Source organism: Schistocerca serialis, chromosome 5 (assembly GCF_023864345.2).
Source record: "Schistocerca serialis cubense isolate TAMUIC-IGC-003099 chromosome 5, iqSchSeri2.2, whole genome shotgun sequence".
NCBI classification, from domain to species: domain Eukaryota; kingdom Metazoa; phylum Arthropoda; class Insecta; order Orthoptera; family Acrididae; genus Schistocerca; species Schistocerca serialis.
Window position 1 is genome coordinate 575,101,461 of NC_064642.1, and position 16,336 is coordinate 575,117,796.

The 16,336-nt window shown below is 44.1% G+C and overlaps 1 protein-coding gene across 1 annotated transcript in view; it reads left to right on the forward strand.

Moving 5' to 3' along the window:
- The first annotated feature begins 344 nt into the window (after positions 1-344).
- LOC126482100 (carboxypeptidase B-like) overlaps positions 345-16,336 on the forward strand; it is a 166,674-nt gene continuing 150,682 nt past the window's right edge. The window contains 1 exon segment of the mRNA XM_050106076.1: positions 345-1,054. Within this exon segment, the coding sequence (XP_049962033.1) occupies positions 345-1,054 (710 nt within the window).

A 16,336-nucleotide genomic window follows, 5' to 3' on the forward strand; every position in this document is an offset into this window, starting at 1 on the left:
GTCGCCATGGGATTGGAAAATGCAACTCGAATGGTTTGGATCTTCTAACTCTATGTGCCGAGTTTGAACTCTGTCTGACAAATACATATTTTCGTCTGCCTGAAAAATATAAAACGACATGGATGCATCCGCGATCTAAACACTGGCACCTTCTGGATTATGTGATAGTACGGAAAAAAGATCTTGGTGACGTACTGGTCACACGTGCAATGAGAGGCGCTCAGGGATGGACAGACCATCGACTCGTGAGGTCCAAATTAAAGATAACTTTGAAGGCACCACGCCGAGCTTCACACAAAATACCAACAAAATTGTCCTGCAAAATCTTGGCCAATGATCAGACTATGAGAACAAAACTGGATGAAAAATTTGGTGTCGATGGCCTTTTGATATCTGAATCTGCCCCCGTAGATGAACAGTGGAGTGCATACGCTAGCAGACTGCGTGGCTGTGCTTCAGAAGTCTTGGGAAAACCTCAGAAGAAGCACCAGGACTGGTTTGACGACTCAGATCCAGAGATCAGAAAGCTAATTAATGATTTCAGAACCTCTCTTCGCACCCCTGATGATAACAAGCGTAGAGCAGCGCATTACAATCTGAAAGTGAAGGTACGTGCTCTCAAAGACAGTTGGTGGGCAAATAAAGCAAATGAAATACAGTTATATGCCGACACACACCAAACGGGCAGATTCTTTGAGTCCCTGAAAACTATCTTTGGTCCAAGAGTTGGGAAGATAGCACCAGTCTATAACAAAGATAAAAGTTGTCGGCTGACGCAACAGAGCGACATCCTGTCTCGGTGGGCGGAACATTTTAATGACGTTCTTAATCCCGACCATCAGACAACTGATATTCCATACATAGAAGCACTTGAAGACCTGCCAGTTGAGGAACAACTTGCGGATGCCCCTTCCTACGATGAATTCATTTCAGCACTGGCTAAGCTGAAAAATGACAAAACAGCAGGATTTGATAACTTGCCATCAGAGCTATATAAATATGGGGGGCCAAACATCAAGAAACCATTGTTTGCTCTGATCTTAAGAATTTGGGAGTATGAAATGATTCCACAAGACTGGAAAGATGCTTGTATTTCCAAGATCTATAAAGGCAAGGGTGACATATCAGACTGCAGCTCCCACAGGGGCATTTCTCTTCTCTCAGCAGCGGGAAAAGTCCTTGCCCACATAATTAACACCCGATTAACACACTTTGCAGAAAAACTGCTACCAGAGACCCAGTGTGGCTTTCGCCCAAACAGAGGCACAGTGGATGCCATATTTGTTGTCAAACAAATGCAAGAGAAAAGCTTAGAGCAACATCGGCCTTTGTTCATGTGCTTTGTAGACCTGGAAAAAGCTTTTGATCGTGTCCCATGGGAAGCTCTCTGGATCATACTAAAGAAAACTGGGTGCCCTGACAAAATTGTCAGTTTGATTCGGCAGTTTCATGAAAACATGATGGCAAAAATCTGCCATGAGGACAAGCTCTCAGAACAGTTTCCCGTGACATGTGGTGTAAAACAAGGCTGTGTTCTGGCTCCCACACTCTTCTCACTTTACTCCGCAGTTGTTATGAGAGACGCGACCAAAGCCTATAGTAATCAAATTAGTCTCGACACAAGGACAGACAAAAGTGTCTTCAACATCTCTCGCCTCAGAACAAAAAGTCGCGTAACCAAACTATCCATCTTAGAGATTCTCTACGCGGATGATGTATGCATGATGGCTAATTCTTGCGAAACGCTTCAGACTTACATAAATCTGCTAAATGCCTCCTGCAGAAGATTTGGCTTAGCCATTAGCATCACTAAGACGCAAGTTCTCAAACAGCCACTTAGAGGTCTTAATGCAGATGACTCCAGTATTGAGATAAATAACAAACCCTTGCAAAATGTGTCAAATTTCAAATACCTGGGAAGCCAAATTAGAAGTGACAACAGCCTGACAAGGGAAATCGCAGCGCGTATAGCCAGCGCAGCCTCAGCCGTCGGTAAGCTTAATGACCGAGTATGGAAATCACATGATCTCAAACTACAAACAAAAATTGCAGTCTACAAAGCAGTAGTATTATCCACCTTACTCTATGCCTCGGAAACCTGGTGCTGTTACAAAGCTGACATTAAGAAGCTAGATAAATTTCATCTTCGATGTCTGAGATCAATTCTGCGCGTCAAATGGGAAGACCGTGTCCCAAACACGGAGATTTTGCGCCGTGTGAAACTGGCTGGTATTGAAGCTTTAATAATGAAACATCAACTGAGATGGAGTGGTCACGCCGGCCGAAGTGGCCGTGCGGTTTAAGGCGCTGCAGTCTGGAACCGCAAGACCGCTACGGTCGCAGGTTCGAATCCTGCCTCGGGCATGGATGTTTGTGATGTCCTTAGGTTAGTTAGGTTTAACTAGTTCTAAGTTCTAGGGGACTAATGACCTCAGCAGTTGAGTCCCATAGTGCTGAGAGCCATTTGAACCATTTGGAGTGGTCACATAGTACGCATGGATGACAGTAGGCTACCTAAAGCGGTGTTCTACTCGCAGCTCTCGTGCGGCAAGAGGAGAATAGGTGGTCAACACCTGCGATATAAAGACACCATTAAACGCCACCTTGCAGCCTGTGGCATTCCAAGCAACATTGCGCCGATCGGAGTGGCGATCAACTGTACATAAGAGCATCGAACAATTCGAGCAAAAGCGTCTAATGAACCTGGATGCTAAAACAGAGCTCCGAAAATCTCAGCTCAAGCCTGTCTACACGTATACTTACAACTCTGCTGGTCAACTTCACTTTGCTTCATGCAATAGGATATTCAAAGCGAAATTCGGATTCGCGAGCCACATCCGAGCCTACCACAACAAGGACAGAGAAGACTGACGGAGTCGCTGTCGCCGGACACGGCGAGGAGAACATCATCACCTATAGCTTACCTCTACTTTTCTCAGAATTTCGAACATCTTGCACCATTTCACACTGTCTAACGCTTTTTCCAGGTCGACAAATCCTACGAACGTGTCTTGATTTTTCTTTAGTCTTGCTTCCATTATCAACCGCAACGTCAGAATTGCCTCTCTCGTGTCTTTACCTTTCCTAAGGCCAAGCTGATCGTCAGGTAGTGCATCCTCAATTTTCTTTTCCGTTATTCTGTATATTATTTTTGTAAGCAACTTGGATGCATGAGCTGTTTTTTTTTTTTTTTTTTTTTTTTTTTTTTTTTTTTTTTTTTTTTTTTTTTTTTTTTTAAAGCTGATTGTGGGGTAACTCTCGCAATTGCCAGCTCTTGCCGCCTTCGGAATTGTGTGGATGCTGCTTTTCCAATAGTCAGATGGTATGTCGCCAGACTCATAGCCGGCCGCGGTGGTCTAGCGGTTCTAGGCGCACAGTCCGGAACCGCGCGGCTGCTACGATCGCAGGTTCGAATCCTGCCTCGGGTATGGATGTGTGTGATGTCCTTAGGTTAGTTTGGTTTAAGTAGTTCTAAGTTGTAGGGGATTGATGACCACAGATGTTAAGTCCCATAGTGCTCAGAGCCATTTGAACCAGACTCATACATTCTACACAGCAACCTGAATAGTCATTTTGTTGCCATTTCCCTCAATGATTTTAGAAATTCTGATGGAATGTTATGAATCCCCTCTGCCTTATTTGATCATAAGTTCTCCAAAGCTCTTTTAAATTCTGATTCTAATATTGGGTACCCTATATCCTCTAAATCGACTCCTGATTCTCCTTCTATTACATCATACAAATCTTCACCCTCATAGAGGCTTTTCACCTACCCGCTCAGTGGGATTCCCATTGCACTCTTAATGTAACCACTCTTGCTTTTAATGTCAACGAAGGACGTTTTGATTTTCCTGTAAGCTGAGTCTGTCCTCCCGACAGTCATTTCTTTTTCTATGTCTTCACGTTTTTCCTGCAGCCATTTCGTCTTAGCTTCCCTGCACTTCCTATTATTTCATTCCTCAGTGACTTGTATTTCTCTATTTCTGAGTTTCACAGAACATTTTTGTACTTACTCCTTTCATTGACCAATTGAAGTATTTCTTCTGTTACCCATGTTTTCTTCGGAGTTACATTCTTTGTACCTATGTTTTCCTTCCCAACTTCTGTGGTAGCTCTTTTTAGAGATGTCCATTTCTCTTCAACTGTACTGCCTACTGAGCTATTGCTTATTGCTGTATCTATAGACTCAGAGAACGTCAACTGTATCTCGTCATTTCTTAGTACTTCCGTATCCCTCTTCTTTGCATGTTGATTCTTTCTGACTAATGCCTTAAACTTCAGCCTACTCTTCATCACTACTGTATTGTTATCTGAGTCTATGTCTGCTCCTGGGTATGTCTTACAATCCAGTATCTGATTTCGGAATTTCTGCCTGACCATGATGGTAGGTTATCAAGATTTAAGTGAGTTTGAAGGTGGTGTTACAGTCGGCGCACGAGCGATGGGACGCAGCATCTCCGAGGCAGCTATGAAGTGAGGATTTTCGCTTACGACTATTTCACGAGTGTACTATGAATATTAGGAATTCGGTAAAACGTCAAATCTCCGACATCGCTGCGGCCGGAAAAAGATCCTATAAGAACGGGACCAAAGACGACTGAAGAGAATCGTTCAACGTGACAGAAGTGCAACCCTTCCGCAATTTGCTGCAAATTTCAATGCTCGGCCATCAACAAGTGTCATCGTGCGAACCATTCAACGAAACATCATCGATATGGGCTTTCGGAGCAGAAGGCTCACTTGTGTACCCTTGATGACTGCACGACACAAAATATTACGCCTCGTCTGAACCCGTCAACACCGACAATGGACTGTTGATGACGGGAAACATGTTGCGTGGTGGACGAGTCTCGTTTTAAATTGTATCGAGCCGATGGACGTGTACGGTTATGGAGACAACCTCATGAATCCACGGACACTGCATATCAGCAGGGACTGTTGAAGCTGGTGGAGGTTCTGTAATGGTGAGGGGAGTGTATTTGGAGTGTTAGGAAACCCCTGACACGCCTAGATACGTCTCTGACAGGTGACACGTATGTAAGCCTTCTGTCTGATCACCTGCATCACGTCCATTGAGCATACCGACGGACTTGGGCAATTTCAACAGAACATTGTGACACACCACATGTCTAGAATTGTTACAGAGTGGCTCCAGGAACACTCTTCTGAGTGTAAACACTTCCGCTGGCCTCGAAACTCGCTAGACAAGAACATTATTAAGCGCATCTGGAACGCCTTGCAACGTGCTGTTCAAGAGATCTGCGCCCCATCGTTCTCCTACGGATTTATGGGTAGCTGTGCAGGGTTCATGGTGTCAGTTACCTGCAGTAGTACTTCAGACATTAGTCGAGTCCATGCCACGTCGTATTGCGGCACTTCTGCGTGCTCGCGGGGACCCTACCCGGCATTAGGCAGGCGTACCGTCCGTGTGGCGTAGGGTTAACGCAGCTGCCTAGGAAGCAGGAGACTCCGGACTTTAGTACTGGTCCGGCACACATTATCACTCGTCGCAGCTGATTCTCCACAAAGTCCCGATGCAGCTGATAACATTAGTCCCTTCCCTTTCCTTTCCTTTCTCCCCCTTCTCCTTCAATTTACAGTATTAACTGTACTGCAGATCGATGCTGCTCCCAGTAGCCCAGTACACTCTTCCGGATTTACCAGACAACAGAGGAAGATCGCAGTGGCGGCTGCGTCTCCCAATACTTAAAAATAACCAAAGGAGATAAGTGAAAAAAGGGGGAAATATTGTAGGAGCTAATCTATCAGGTCGACATTCATTTACTTAATATCATTGAATTAACATTCCTTAAATCCATTGTTACACACCTAATTGTGTGCACCTAAATACTATGTGACTATGTGTATACACTGAGGAGACAAAAGTCATGCGACAGCGGTATGCACATATTGTGTACACAAGGTGTAAAAGGGCAGTGTATTGACGGAACTGACAGACGGACTCAGGTGGTTCATACGAAAACTTTTCCGACGTTACTATGGCCTCACAAAGGAATTAACAGACCTCGAATGCGGATTGGTAGTTGGAGCTAGTCGCATGGGACATTCCTTTTCGGAAAACGTTTGGGAATTCAGTATTCCGAGATCAACAGTGTCAAGAGTGTGCTGAGAATACCAAATTTCAGGCATTACCTCTCACAACGGACAACACCCTGGCCGGCGGCCTTCACTTGAAGACCAAGGGCAGCGGCATTTTCTGTAGAGTTGTCAGTGTTAACAGACAAGCAATGCTGCATGAATTAACCACAGAAATCAATGTGGGATGCACGACGATCGCATCCACTAGTATAGTGTAGCGAAACTTGGCGTTAATGGGCTATGGCAGCAGACGACCGACACGAGTACTCTTATTAACAGCACGATATCGCCTACAGCGCGTCTCCTGGGATCAGGATCGTATCGGTTGGACCCTAGACGACTGGAAAACCGTAGCCTTGTCAGAAGAGTCCCGTTGGTAAGAGCTGATGATAGGGTTCGATTGTGGTGCAGACCCCACGAAGCCATGGACCCAACTGTCGACAAGGCACTGTACAAGCTGGTGCTGGCTCCATAAAGGTGTGGGCTGTCTTAACTTGGAATGGGCTGGGTCCTCGGTTATGTTCAGCTACTTGGAGACTACTTGCAGCCACTCATGGACTTTATGTTCTCAGACAACGATGCATGTTTTGTGGATGACAATGCGCCATGCCCCTGGGCCACAGTCGTTCGCGATTGGACTGAAGAACATTCTGCCCAATTCGAGCGAATGATTTGACTACACATATCGCCCGACATGAATTACATCGAATGTTTGAACATACTGGTGAGATCAGTTCGTGCAAAAAGCTCTGCATTGGCAACACTATCGCATGGACGGACATGGAGGCAGCATGGCTCAATATTTCTGTGAGGGACTTCCAACTACTTGTTGAGTCGAAACCACGTTGAGTTGCTGCATTATACAGGGCAAAAGGAGGGCCGACACTGTATTGGAAGGTATCCAATGACTTTTTTCGCCTCATTGTATATAACGTAGCTAAAATATGTATTCTTGCTTTGTGGTATTCAGTCCGAAGACTGGTTTGACACAGCTTTCCATGCTACTCATTCCGTGCCTCTTCATGACCTGTTAAGCACTGGAACCTACATCCTTTTGAACATGCTTTCTGTATTCACCTGTTGGCCTCCAACGATTGTTTTTACCCCTCCGCATTTCCCTCCAGTACTGTTAAGTAGTGATCCCTTGCTGTCTTAGAACGTGTCCTCTCAATCGATCCCGTATTTTAGTCAGGCCGTATCACAAATTTCTTTTCTCCCCAAGTATATTCAGTCCCTCATCATTAGTTTCATGATCTACCCACCCAATCCTCAATATTCTTCTGTAACACCACATTTCATAAGCCTTGTCTCTTCTTAACTGAACTTTTTATCGTGCGCTTATCACTACTATACAAGGCTGAATTTCAGACAAAAACCGTCAGAAAAAATTGCTAACAGTTAAATATACAACAAATATTTCTTCTTGAAAAAAGCTTTTCTTGCCGTTGCCCGTCTATATATTGTACCCTCTTTCCTTCGGCCGTCATCAGTTATTTTACTGCAGAAATAGCAAATCTCGTCTATTGATTTTATTGTCTCGTTTCCTAATCTAGTTCCGTTAACATCACTAGATTTAATCAAGTATACTTCATTACTTTTATTTTGCTCTAGTTAATTTTCCTCTTATATCCTCCCTTCAACACTCTGGCAATTCCATTCAGTTGCTCTTCCAAGTCCTTTGCTGTCTCTGTGAGACAGGATTGCAATGTCATCGGCAAACCTCAATCTTTTTATTAATTCTCCCTGAACTTTAATCCCTTCTCCAAATTTTTCTTTGGTTTCCTTCACTGCTCGCTCAGTGTACAGATTGAGCAACATTGGGGATAGGCTACAACCCTGTCTCACTCCCTTCTCAACCACTGCTTCCCATTCATGCCACTCGATTCTTGTAAGTGCCGCCTGGTTTCTGTACAAATTGTATACAACCTTTGGCTCCCTCTATTTCACCACCGTTATCTTCAGAATTTCAAAGTGTCTATTCAAGTCGGCATTATCAAAAGCTTTCTCCAAATCTACAAAAGCTATAAACGTACGTCTACCTTCCATAAACTATCTTCTAAGAGAAGTCGCGAGATTATTATTGCCTCGTGTGTTCCAAACTCATACCCCGAGGTCGGCTTCTACCAGTTTTTCCACTCTTCTGAAAAGTATTCATGTTAGTATTTTGCAACCATGACCTGTTAAACTGATAGTTCGGTAATTAGCACTTGATTCCCTTGGAACTGCAATTATCACATTCTTACTGAATTCTGAGGGTATATCGCATTGTCTGATACATAGTGCATACCTACCTGGCTCTCCCATGTGTATCAGTAGTTAATGTCTCTTCCTCCAGGGTCGCTGTTTTGACTTACATCGAGCAGTCCTCTGTCAGATTGTTGTCGAAGTATAATATCTCCTTATCTTATCTTCATCTAGCCTTCTTCTCTTTCTATGACATTGCCTTCACGTACACTTCCTTTTACAGCCCTTTTGTATACTCCCTCCATCTTTCATCTTGCCCTCCTTTGCTTAGTAATGGTTTGCCATTTGAGCTCTTGACATTTATACAGCTGCTTTTCTTTCCTCCAAACCTCTCTTAAATTGTCCTATAGGCGGTATCTATCTTTTTTCCCTAGTGATATATGGTTCTATATCCTTACAGTTGTCCTCTAGTCATTCCTTCTCAGCCATTTTGCATTTTTTATCAATCTAATTTTTAGACTTTTTTGTTCTCCTTCGCCAGATTCATTTGCTGCATTTTGATGTTTTCTCCTTTCATCAGTTAAATTCAGTATCTCCTGTGATATCCAAGGATAACTACTGTACCTTGTCTTTTTACCTGTTTGATCATTTGCTGTCTTCACTATTTCATCGCTCAAAGCTACCCATCTGTCTTCTACTGTATCCCTTTCTCTGTTTAAGTCAGCTTGCCGTTGGGACTTACGTTGACTATAACATCCAAGAACGGGCTCGCAACTTTTCTTTTTTGGTCTGGAGTGAACTGGCCGTTCTTATGCAGGTTACTAATATACTAATGGCACTTACGCAGCTCTGCCTCTCAATACAGGCAGATGAGAACTGTGTCTTCTATTTTTCTCAGCCAAGGGCGTGGGCGAAATTGCACAGAGCTTACGGCAGTTCGCTCAGATACTTTCGTAAGGGTGTTCACTGCCATCGGAACGATGGGGGATCCTAGTGCCACTCCATCCATTTGTCGATATTATTTCAGACATCGAGTGAAGTAGATTGACGATAAACGTACTGGCACCAGGTCACGAATTTTAGGTGATATTCGTTCCTGAATAACGCTAGTAGTCTCCTCTATTAGTACTTTGGTGAAGAGAGACTTGATGTCAAAACTGACCAATATATCAGTTCACTACGTGTGCTAATCCTTTGTACGTTGAACGGAGCGAGTGGAGTCGTTCACATGCGGCTGTGTGTTTCCCACAAAGGGACGTCCTTAAGGACATAAAGTACTCCACAAATTTTTGGTGTTGCCGGAACTTTGGTGATGAGTCCCCTTACATTATGATGATCAACTGTGGAGTCTTCTATTAGAGCTTGTGTCTTTTTTAATAATCTTCAACTTTGGATCACTCCTAAGTTCCTTGTAGATAGATCAACAAATTGATCATTTTCGATTCACATTGCATTTTTATTTTTGGATTGTTTCACACTTTGTAGAACTCTCTTCCTGGTCTTATCTTTTTGACTTCAACTTGTGGAACCTACTTAGGGCGGCGCTTCGACAGACTGAATAATATCCTCCGTGGGAGATGCTTAAAGGCGAAGTTTAGCCCCTTGGACAGTATCATCGTTGCTATCCCACTGATGATCTGCGACGATAGGTCTTACAACGGCAGCGCGCGAAGTGGCCGTGCTGTTAAAGGCGCTGCAGTCTGGAACCGCAAGAGCGCTACGGTCGCAGGTTCGAATCCTGCCTCGGGCATGGATGTTTGTGATGTCCTTAGGTTAGTTAGGTTTAACTAGTTCTAAGTTCTAGGGGACTAATGACCTCAGCAGTTGAGTACCATAGTGCTCAGAGCCATTTGAACCATTTGAACGGCTGCGCGGGGTAGCCACGCGGTCAGATGCCTCTTGTCAAGGTCCGCTCGGCTCCCAACGTCGGAGGTTCGAGTCCTCCCTCGGGCATGGGTGTGTGTGTGTCGTTCATAGCGTAAGTTAGTTTAACTTAGATTAAGTAGTGTGTAAGCTTAGGGACCGATGACCTAAGAAGTTTGGTCCCATGAGATCTTACCACAAATTTACAAAATCTTACAACGGTTGGACGTGCATCCAGTCCTCTCCACGAGCCATGGATCATCCTCGTTAGATACTCGAATTTCTTCTTCTGATGATTGCACAGGAAGCGATGTGCACAGCACTCACGTTGATGCGCTTAAAAACTGGACCAGTGATTCGTACACTCTTGTCAAACATTATGAAATGATCAAGATTTGTTTGAAATGATTCGTAACTCACTGCCGATACGAGTGTAGTGTAATATCCGAATGTGATGTTTAAAAGTGAGAGACCTCATTTTAACAGGCTCCACTGTACAGTGCCATATAATGCGCTGAAGTAGTACTGTATTTCTTTCGATCAGAGTGGCAGTGTGTGTAATTTGAGCCCAGTTAGGTGCGATTAACCATGTAGTTTATATTTTAAAAGCATTTGGCCTAATAAGGGCAATTTTTCATAGTGAAGACATTGGTGGCTTGTAAATATAAGTTGCTAATTATCTCGCTAATCGCTCGTTCGTGGACTAATGTTTACGGATACTTTTTGCTTCTACGACTGGCGTTCAATAAGTAATACAACACATTTTATTCCTCTGCTAATTTCGATTGAAAACATTCGTAAATTGGTTGAGGAACATCGCAGAATAGTCCCGCTTCAGCCGCTATAGTTTCATGAAGTTCCGACAGGCGACAGCTCTATACGTAGCCTTCAGAATGGCGTCTGCAGTGGGGGAGCGTTTAGAGCAGAGAGCTGTCATTAAGTTTATTTTGGCGGAAAACCGGAGCATAACAGATATTCATGGCCGCTTGCAGAATGTCCACGGAGACCTAGCAGTGACCAAAAGCACGATGAGTCGTTGGGGGAGGCGTCTGTCATTGTCGCAATCAGGTCGAGCAAACTTGTCCGATTTTACGCGTGCCTATCCGCCGCACACAGCTCTGACTACTGCCATGTTGGACCGTGCTGACATTCTCATTAGAGGTGATCGACGGATCACAATCACGGATCACTGGATATCTCTGTTGGTACTGCTGCCACATTCGTCCACCAATAGGGGTACTCAAAAGTCTGTGCCCACTGGGTGGCAACGTCTCACACCTAAGAGCTGCTCACAAAACTTCACTGAACTGTTCTTCCTCAACCACCCTGTATCCAAGATCTCGCATCTTCCAAGTGCCATTTGGTTGACCCAATGAAGGATGCACTCCGCGGGAAGCGGTACGTGGATGATACAGAATTTATTGATGCAGCAAGGCATTGGTCCCGACTTTGAGCAATCGAGTGGTACCATGCGAGCATGCAGCCCCTCCAAGTAAGGTGACATTGAACGGATATTCTGTTGAAAAATACTTTTTGTATCCAGTAGGCGGGCAATAAATGGTGTATTGGAATCCTGAATAAAACCAACCTGGTATCAGAAAAAAAGGTTGCATTGCTTATTGAAAGACCCTGGTATTAGTCTGTACTTTCGCTATTCACTTTTCACTCTTAGTTATGATTACGCATGTCGTCCCACGAGAAGACCATCGCGCGACAAGAGTGGCACCTTGTTTATAACGCGGTACGCATTCTTCATTTCCTGCAGAGGCAGTTCTGCTGTGGTATGGATAACAGTTGCAGCTCAGTGTGTGAGTGAAATGGTGCACTGCTAGAAACGCACTCCAAAGTTGAATTACGCAGGAGAGAATGATTCTTGTGGCCCAAATGTTTAAATTGCACACGGTACAGCGTGCCTATGCAATAAACGAATAGAATACATACAGGGTGAGTCACCAACTATTGCCACCAAAAATAACTTCGAAAGTATGATAGGAGCTGAAATGTTTGTGGGTCAAAAGTTGCATGGGACAACGGGAGTCATAATATGACGTTGGATTTTGTTACTAGGTGGGGTCACTTCAGAGATATGAAGGTCAACTTTGTTTCTTTAAATCGGATGCTATAGATTGGTACTTATTTTCTGATAACGGCTATCGAGACGAACCCAATGATGTGGAACAATTAGGTCTTTGAATGTCAACGACGGTCACAAAGGTGGCGTGAACGTCCATTTACAGAAAGTGTTCGAAGTGATGACCATTGGTATCAATGCAGTACTGTAGTGGTATTCCTAATCACATCAATACTTATCTAAGTACAGGCTCTGACAATTCTCTCTCACATATCTTCAGGTGTAGTTGGAACGTCTTTACAAACAATGTCTTTTACGAATCCCCACAAGAAAAAATCCAGAGGCGTGAAGTATGGCGTATGAGTCGGCCACGACACATCTCCTCCGCGTCCAATCCAATGATTTGGGAATTGTGTCTGAAACTCATTTCTAGGCATTAGCGAAAAATGTGCCGGACACCAATCGTCTTGCTACCACATTCTGCTCCTTCTTCTTAAAGGTATTTTTTCCACAGACCTTATGTTTCTTGCAGGAATGTAGTGTACTTCCAACCATTCAGATTTACTTCGATGATATAGTGGCCCAGAATTCTCTCCTTCAGAATCCCACACCATACATTCACCGATCACGGTTTTTAATGTGCAACCCATCGTTGCACCAAGCCCATCGTCAGAATTCAGTGTGACGCATACAATCCGTACCAGTTAATGCCTGGTGGAGAGGTGGAGACTATGGTAAGGATGATACTTATGTCAATGCAGAACATGAGAAACACTGCTCTGGCTTATGCCAGATTCCCTTGCCATTTGACGCGAACCAACACAAGGATCTCGGATCACAGTGGCAAGAGTACCAGTTTCCATTTCCTCGTTAGTAACTTTCCTTTGTCAGATATGTTTCCTATGCGCTAAAGATCGAGTTGTTCTCAATTTATCATAGACATATTTAAATGGTCGACGTGTAGGATGAGTACGTTGAGGATATCTCTCAGCGTATAAGTCTCTACCTCTCACTGAATTTCTTTGGCATCCTCCATAAATGAGAAGCATATCGACTTGTTCTTCAAAGGAATACATCATCCACATTCGCTTTGTTCGACGATACTAGTCTTACCGTTCCTATTAGTGTTGTATTGCGAAACTCTCGAATGGTGTTTACATGTCAATGGCACATTAGATGGATACATCGTATTTGGCGAATATTTACTATTTTCACGATATACGAGAGAGAATTGTCAAAGCAGGTGCTTCGGTGAGTGCTTAAGAAGTAAGGAATGCCACTCAATCCATTTAAAAAAAACAATGTTGACCTTCATATCTGTGACGCGACTCATGTAGCAACAAAAAACCGTCATATTACGGCCCCTGTTGTCCCATGCAACATTTGTCCCACAGACGTTTCAGCTCCTATTATAATTTCGGAATTATTCTAGTGGCAATAGTTAGTGAGTCACCCTGAATAATAGTATACCCTATTCATTCTACCTGGTGAAATAAATTGTTATCAAAGTTCTGTAGTAACTCAAATAACGTTAGTGTTAAAGTTGATCTGTGAATCGGGCTCGTTACGGAAATTCAGTTTATAATGTCACTGAGCAAAATAATAATTGAGGGATGTTAGTTACCACCAGAGAGAATACAAATGCACAACAGACTAATATTCCACGAAGTGAATGCTATGTATCTGATCTTTGCAGAATATTGATTAAATATTTCATAAATCAATACTGAGGTACTAGTTAAGATAATACACAGACACTTCTTTTAAGATTTTTATTTAAGCTCGAATATTGCACAAACTTACATTCTCCTCAGAAGTAAGCAGTCAGAAGTGAACGCAAACGATATCAATCAGAAGTGCGAGATAGAAGGGCCTTGAATGTTAATGATTTCATGTTATATAATTTCTTAGTGACCAACGAGTGGATCTGGGAATAGTACGGAACTCTTAAGCGCCCTGTAGGTAGTCGATAATATTGCATAATTTTTCCTTTAGCGCAGTATTATTGGTCATTTAGGGGTGAGATTGAGGAGTTGCGCAATAAAATTGAGAAGATCAAAAACAATTGAAACACTTTGTGCTGGCCGGAAATACGGTAACGTCTGTGGGTAGTATTGACAATATTCTTTGACAGTACAAAATTGTTAAGGCTTTCGTGGCCACTTGTTGACAAACTGCCTATTGGCTTCTGTCTCGGGTTCTTCGGCCGACGTTCATCTAACGATTTTTCTGAAGTTTCGCCAGCACGAGTGGCTGGCATTGTCAAAGCTTCACCCTCCATTGCCGGTGGTGAACTGGAGCCGAGCTCGCGGCCGCAGACTATAAGTACCTGGCGCGCCAACGTCCGAGGGCTTCTCCGCGGTCATTTCCGGTGCGGTTCTCCTCTTGCTACCTGCGACGGTCGTTCGCTGCAGTACGGGGAGCCAGGATCCGTTCACCTTAAGGCTTTCCTGTTTCTTGTTCAAACTGTTCGCCTGTTTTTGTATTTCTACAGCTTCTCTGAACAAGCGCGTGTGATAATGCTTCTTTACAGCCAGAACTTCCGTGTCGGCGAATTTTATTACGTGGTCGGTCTCATTCAGTGCGTGCTCTGCCACGGCCGATTTCTCCACCTGCCCCAACCTGCAATGTCGCTTATGCTCTTTGATCCTGGTGTTAATGGATCGTCCAGTCATTCCGACATAAACTTTTCCGCATGTGGATGGTATACGGTATATTCCTGACATTGCAAGTGGGTCTCTTTTCTCTTTCGCCGATCTAAGACACTCTTTGATCTTCCTTGTCGGTTTGAAAATCGTCTTTACACCATGTTTGCGCAATATACGGCCGATTATGTCCGTCACTCTGGGAATGTATGGCAGAAAGGCCGTACCCGACATTTCTTTTTCTGGTTCCTTACTTCGCCGAGTGTTTGGCTCTGTTACACTTCTAATGTAATTTATGGAGTACCCATTGCTCCTCAGGACAGTTTCCAGGTGTTGCATTTCTCGTTTGAAGTGTTGCGGCTCACATATTCGTCCTGCTCTCGTTACGAGCGTACTAATCATGCCTCTTTTCTGGCTCGGGTTGTGGTTTGACAGTTTGTGCAGGTATCGGTCCGTGTGTGTTGGTTTTCGATACACGCTGTGTCCCAGGTTTTCGCCGTTCTTTGTGACCAGCACATCTAGAAATAGCAGTTTCTTGTCCTTTTCTACTTCCATGGTAAATGTTATATTGGCATGGAGGCTTTTCAAGTGTCTTAGGAAGTCCCCGAGCTGTTCTTCACCATGGCTCCACACCACGAAAGTGTCATCGACGTACCTGTACCACACCTTAGGTTTGCAAGTCGCCGAGTCCTGGACCCCATCCTTGACGCAATCCGAGGTTGTACTCCGTCTCTAATGACCTCGATGTCGACGGGACGTTAAACCCAATCTTCTTTTTCGACTGAGACTGTTAGTTGGAAAGTCTTTGTTCCATAGTCAGTCCTGTTTGACTGTATGGTTTCAATAAATTATCTGTCATTGCAAATGCTTCATCCCTGGCGAACACAAACGAAGCAGAGATGACACTGATTGGGAGGCCTTCTTCCGGTAGGATGCTACGTTTGTTCGATCTAAGCAAGTCTCCAGACTTCGAATAACAAAGAATACCTCTATCTGATATCGTGTGACTACTGACTCCCGTTGGGTAGACCTTCGCCGGGTGCAAGTCTTTCTAGTTGACGCCACTTCGGCGATTTGCGCGTCGATGAGGATGGAATGATGATGATTAGGACAACACAACACCCAGTCCCTGAGCGGAGAAAATCTCCGACCCAGCCTGGAACCGAACCCAGGCCCTTGGGATTGACCTCCTCTCGCGCTGACCACTCAGCCACCGGGGGCGGACATCGTTATCTAATTCGTTCCGACATCCAGCATTAACAACTCGTAATTGGCATTTACAACTCCCAGAATAACTGTGCTGAAAAAATGTTTGTAGTTCTGATAAAGGGATCCAGGGGCCAGGTGGTATTTTGATGGATACATGTTTCCAGCCCATCCTCTTGGGACTCAGTGATCAAGCAAGCTAGGGAAATACAATTAGCAGACAATGCGCTGAACCGAGCCGAGGGCTCCAGCGGGACAAATCATGGGA